At 31.7% G+C, this 6,281-nt stretch overlaps 1 protein-coding gene across 1 annotated transcript; it reads right to left on the reverse strand.

The window, feature by feature from the left end:
* Positions 1-2,132: 2,132 nt before the first annotated feature.
* On the reverse strand, positions 2,133-4,733 carry LOC129907421 (uncharacterized). The gene is made up of 3 exons (XM_055983626.1): positions 4,606-4,733; positions 2,872-3,019; positions 2,133-2,816 (listed from the first exon to the last, which is right to left on the reverse strand). Exons 2-3 carry the CDS (start codon positions 2,993-2,995, stop codon positions 2,215-2,217), a joined length of 726 nt encoding a protein of 241 aa, XP_055839601.1. The 5' UTR covers positions 2,996-3,019; positions 4,606-4,733; the 3' UTR covers positions 2,133-2,214.
* Positions 4,734-6,281: the final 1,548 nt, after the last annotated feature.

The raw sequence follows: 6,281 nt of genomic DNA on the forward strand, positions 1-6,281 counted from the left end.
AATATTCCCTCCCATTTTTTTTTTTGTTTTGGTGCAATATTTTTAAAGATATTTTTTTTTATAATTTCAATTCAATTAAATAGTGTGGAATTTTAGCAGGTAAGTCCACATTTTGTTTTTTATTTATTAATTTCAATTAATTTTTGTTTTTTAGAGAATTTTAGAAAAGATAAAAACATGTCCAAGGATATTGCATGGAGCAAATCCTTAACATTAGACCTGATAAGCCAATATGAGATGCGACAAAATTTATATGTTACAACCCACCCCGACTACATAAACAGAATAAAAAAAGCAGATGGGTTTGAAGAGATCCTAAACTCATTAAAAAAAAGTGAACCAAAAATGACACTTGCAGCTGTGAAAAGAAAGCTGCACACCCTCCGCAATCAATTTTTAAGAGATTTGCGGAGGGTGGAGGGCAGCAAAAAGAGCGGTGCAGGTGTGGAAGACGTGGAGGAACCGAAGCTGTGGTGCTATGACCAGCTGTCGTTTTTAAAATCGCACTGCTCCATAAGACAATCTACATCTAATATAGAAGAGGTAAGAGAATTTGTGTACATATCTGTTATATCCTAATATTATTTTATTTTAGACTCCTACTGAGGACACAAACCAAAACCCTCAAGATAGGGAGGAAGTTTCAAATTCTAAAAGAAAGGTAATAATCGTATTATTTGTTATTTGCTTTTAACCCTCTCTCTAGGTCAAGTGGTTCAGTCGGGTGAGTCAACAATATTTTGTAATAGTTCCTGTTTCCCTACTAGTAGCAACAAATTGAACACTTTTTTGACTTCCACGACTAAACTACTTGACCTAGAGATATGGTCTATACGTTTCTATATTCTATTTCAATCTTGAAGAGAAAACACCAATATATTATTTTCTTCAAATCAGACTCACCTCTTACGGTTGTCAATTACACAGCCACACAAAAAAAAGTTCTGATCTAAGAGTGCGACTACGTTAATTACACTGGTGTAACAAAACTTTTTTTTGTTGCAGAAACGAAGGTATACTTTTCTAGAGGTTTTTTGTGCGTTGGTCTCGAATCTGAAGTCAAAAAAACTCTCACATCACGTTTTTGAGATAATCCTTTTTCTCACAAGTAATTATTTAGTATAGACACGGTCACGCTTTGCTGTATCTTACCGCGATTCACTACCTTCGTCAATATAAAAACTTACTGAGAAAAATATACCTTTTTTTTTTGAAAAAAAAAAAAACAATATAAAAACTTACAGGAATGAAACGTTTTGTCAAAATTTGAAACCGATTGGTAAAGAACTTTTCGAAATTTGTTATTAAAATCAAATAAACATGCTATAATACCAAACACGTTGATTTCAACCTAAGATTTCTCGAAGAAGAAAAGAGATATTTAAGAGATTTAAACGGATTTAGAAAGATAAAATTTAATTCTTTTAGAAACCCTTACAAATTTATTAAAAAAAAATAACCAAACGCTAAGAAATAACCTCGAAACCCCGATTTTCTTACAGAATTATCTCAAAAACGTGATGTGAGAGTTTTTTTTACTTCGGATTCGAGCTCAACACACGAGAAACCTTTAGAAAAATATATCTTTGTGTCTGTAAGAAAAACCTTGTTGACCAGTGTTATATGAGTCATTATATTTAAAAAGTGGTCCACGTAAAAAAAACATTAAGCTAACATTCAGTAACCGAAATTGAAGGAATTATCTTTTCTAAACAAAATATGCAGCCAATAGATGTTTTAGTAACTCCATTTTTATATTTGACAAAAATGTGACTTACACCATTTCCAAATATAACGACTCATATGGTTTTCGGGTCGCTGAAACCAAGTTCGAAGTCTATTTTGATAGTCTCACCCCAAGGTCAGAACATTTTTTTCTGCGTGCCCTGTGACAGCCAAAAATAGTGCTGACATGGGGATGCCACTATGTAAATAATATAATCATTAAGAATGATTATATGCGAATTGCTAAATAAATTAAGATTGTAATGGCAAAATTGTAATACTTACCAATTATCAAGGTTGATAAATAAATAAATTTGATGTTTAGAACTATATTTTTAAGTAATGGTTTTCTTATTAAATAAAAACTAAAAAAAGTAAAGCTTCTTTCATTATGTGTTTATTTTATTAACAAAAAAAATTAAAGCTACTTACATTATGTGTTTATTTTATAAATAAAAAAATTAAAGCTTCTTACATTATGTGTTTGTTTTATTGAATTGATTGCCAAGGCACTTGTCCTTCTTCGACAAAATAATCGGCAAATTTTTGTCGAATTTCTTCGGCCGCTCCTTTGCGAGGATTTTCGGGCATATCTGCATTTTGTGATGATGATTTTGTGCTGGTTTCTGTAACGTGAACATCCAAGCAGTTGCGGCTTATTAAAAAGTTGTGTAAAACACAACAAGCTTTGGTCACTGCTTCTACATTCTCTACTCTAAGATCAATTTTCGTCTGAAATATCCTAAAACGACTCGCAAGTAAACCAAATGCATGTTCTACCACATGTCTTGCCCTTGAAAGGCGTACATTAAAAATTCTTTTTTTTTGACATTTGGTTGCAAATGGATAAGGCTTCATTAAATGCTTTTGCAAAGGAAAAGCGTCATCTCCTACGATGACATACGGAAGTATCCTTCCATTTCCAACTGTTTTATCATCTGGGAAACGGTTACTTGCGTCGTCGATAACATTCTTTAAACTGCTTTGTAGCAAAACACCTGCATCGTTCGCTCTTCCGTTGCATCCTATGTCAACAAAAGTAAATCTGCAGTTTGCATCAACCAAAGCAAGTAAGATGATGCTGTTGGAACCTGTATTTACAAAAAATAAAGATAAATGTATTTACTTTAGAGTTTTTAGTATTACCTTTATAATTGTGATAGTATGCACCATCTTTGCGGAGGCTCTTAAAAACTATATGTTTGCCATCGAGGGCACCTAGGCAGTTTGGGAATTGCCAGCGAATGGCAAAATCGTCGGCTATTTTCATCCAATCGGTTTTGGTTGACGGAAACTTAAAGAAAGAAAAGAAATTTAATTAATGGTTAAAAATAATAATTTCTTTATTCCAGAAAAACTCCCCCATTAAAACAACAAAGAGAATAGAAAAGTTAGACTCCCTTTTGAAGTCCAAATTTGAATCCAAATCTCCCTACGCCTGGCTTGGAAAACAAGTCTGTTTCGAAATTGACAGAATGAGGCACGAAGACCTTCAGAGAAAGGCTGCGTGGGAGATTCAAAAGGTTTTACGAGAATGCTCTGAAGAAGATTGCAAAAGAGAGCACCCTAGCACGTCTGGAGGAAAAACAACCTCACCTCCAGCAAATGAAAAAAATCTTGAATCCTCGGAGAATTTAACTGTAGGATCTCCATGTCCATCAGTTCAATCTGATAGCAGTTTATACATTCAAGATTTGTTGGAAGAGTCAGAGGTTCTGTTAGAACAATCAATGGAGTTTTATGAACCCGAAGATATATCTGCAAGCAATCCATGTGCAAAAAGTTTTTAGGCAACCGGTTTAGGTCGCTCATCATTTTTACTTAAATGTACATATATATTCTTTATATTTAAAAGCTTTGTGTGCATGTAGTATGATTAAAATTATGTGTAAAAGCTTTTTGTAACTTTTTTTATTCTTTCGTGTTTTTTCTTATCTGATTTGAATTGTTTAATTGTTTGTTTATATTAAAGTCATGAATTGAGTTATGTTCTGGTATGTAATTGTGAGTCATGAATTGAGTTATGTTCTGGTATGTAATTGTGTCTAGTGTTTTCGTTTCTTCTCATTTATATTTAAGTTATGTTTTTACTTAAAACAAAAAATATATACCTATTTTATTCTCTGTATGGCATTGAATGATGAAATAAGTAGTGTTGTTTTTATTTTGTTTCTGTTTTAATTTTGTTTTTGTTTTTGTTTTTATTATGTTTTATGTATTTCAAATGTGAATTGAATTATGTTGGAATGTTTTGTTATGTTAAATGTTATGTTCTTACTCAAAAACAAAAAATATATATTTTATTCTTTGTATGGCATTGAATGATGAAATAAGTAGTATTGTTTTTATTTTGTTTCTGCTCAGAGTGTCCATCTTAATAATATGAAGAAAAACAAAAAAAACAGAAAATCGATTTAACTGTTTGGGCTTATATTATGTCGTTTGCTATTTGCTTTTGAGGTTTTTATGTAAAAATCTCAGATTTTCTACTGCAAATAGAATATGTATGTAATTGTGTACGAAATCTGTGCGTATAAGAAACCTTTTTAAAATAAAACAACAACAAATGTTCAGAAAAATATCAAACAGAAGAGTGTGTGTGAAAGTGCGTGCGCTTGTATGCGTGAATCTTGATAAAAATCTAGATTCAGATTTTTGAATCTCAGATTCATTTTTTTGAATCTCAAGCCGCAAATAGATCATGAAATCTGAGATTTTCCACTTTTTCCCCTCTTCACCCCCTCTTTCAGCTGTCAGATTCACAAATCTGATTCTGAATCTCGTCAATAGAAAACGACATTAGCTTAAATATAGTTAAAATAACTAATGAAATACAAAATAGTATTTAGTTGCATTCAATAAATAAATTAAAAGATTTACTTTTAAATACTGGCTTTTTAAGTTTTTCCATATGGCTCTGCACACTTCTGGGACACAATACGTCAAAAAAGATTGTGACAATCTTGTCTGGTAATCAGTGCTTTTGTAGCTCTCGCCAGTTGCTAGATACCTCAAAGTTGCCGCTAACTTTTCAGCCGGTGGAATCGCGTCTCGCATGACAGTATTTTGTTTAACTATGTCGTTTTCCACCATTGACAAAAGAATTTTGAATGTTGCCTCATCCATCCTTAAGTAATTTACAAAAGACGCCCTGTCATTAAGAAGCAATTCCTTGGTTAGAAAATTAAATGAGCCTAGCTCCCCAGTCCTTAATTTTCTCCATGGCTTAATCCACATTTTTTTCGTCTTTTTTTTTTTTTGTTTCTTCTGATGCATCCTTGCACAAGCTAACGATTGTTTGTACAATTGCTTCGTCTCCACTGCTATCTGTGTCCATCAAATTCAAAGCCATTTCTGCACAATCGACCAACATGTTAAGTTCATTTAGATTCATTTTTGTTGATTTCTTTGCGCTAAAAAAAATATTAAACCAAAAAAATCAGAAAAACCAACAAATATCACCTTCTATCAAAGGAGAATGGGCAAATTTGTATGGAACGTGGTCGTTACGCGGCCAAAAATGAATTTGTTATTTTTTGATGTATTTAAGTCTTACAAATATTGTGCAGTTATTGCAAGTTTTATCATTGTGACGTACTTCACAAACGCATAAAATGCATTTTTGCGTTTAACACTTTATATAGATTGTCGCAGTGTTGAAATTTTAATTTGCTTTTTCAGTGCAAAATATGGTGCACTGTCATTTTCCCTGAGTCTGAAGACCTTAATCTTGAATATCCAACCAATAAAACCTAAAATAAAAGCTTTTTAAAACAACAATTTCCAGTCCATTTGAGAATTTTTTTAGTTTCAATCTTAAAAACTCTCGAACGAAAACTTGTAGTATTGCTGCCTTCAAAAGCATATATTTTGATTTTTATTGGTCGGATGTTGAATATTAATGTCTTCAGACTGAAGGAAAATGACACATTAACATATTTTATATTTGTTCAAACATTATGAACATAACAAATCTATAGATAACCCAATGTGTATGTGAAATAAAGATAAGACAGATTACCCTAAGCATACACTGACGGTTATCTACAGATAAATTACATAAGTAAGAATAGATAGATAAGAACATAGACATTAAGAATAGAAGATAAGACTAGAAAATTGTATATATATAGTAGGAACGTAGTGAAATAAATTTAGTATTCATTCGACTTACAACCGAGTTTTACTCAATCATTTGGTCCTTCGAGCTATATTAAAAATTTTCCCCCACCAGTGGTAAGAGATTTTTTATAAAACGAACGAGTGAAGTTTAGCGTTATCAGAGCTACAAATACTGATAAAGTAAAATTAGCGTTGTCAGAGCTACAAATACTGACAAGTACCAAAAAAAAAAAAAATATATAAAGTGAAAATTAGCGTTGTCAGAGCTACAAATACTGACAAGTAAAAAAAAAAAAATCATAAAAAGTAAAAAAAAAACAAATTCAACAATGTCATCAGAGCATTTAAAAGTAATTGAAAAACAGGTTGAAATATTAAAAAACCTTGAAAAGTTATTAAAAGATGGAGAAAGTGTAACAACACGCAGCAAAAAC

Source organism: Episyrphus balteatus, chromosome 1 (genome assembly GCF_945859705.1).
Source record: "Episyrphus balteatus chromosome 1, idEpiBalt1.1, whole genome shotgun sequence".
Classification (NCBI taxonomy): Eukaryota; Metazoa; Arthropoda; class Insecta; order Diptera; family Syrphidae; genus Episyrphus; species Episyrphus balteatus.

Coding starts and splice junctions, on each gene's coding strand:
- LOC129907421 (XM_055983626.1), bottom strand. CDS start 2,995: ATGAAAATAGCCGACGATTTTGCCATTCGCTGGCAATTCCCAAACTGC. Junction 2,817..2,871: donor ATACTATCACAATTATAAAG/GTAATACTAAAA, acceptor TTGTAAATACAG/GTTCCAACAGCATCATCTTA.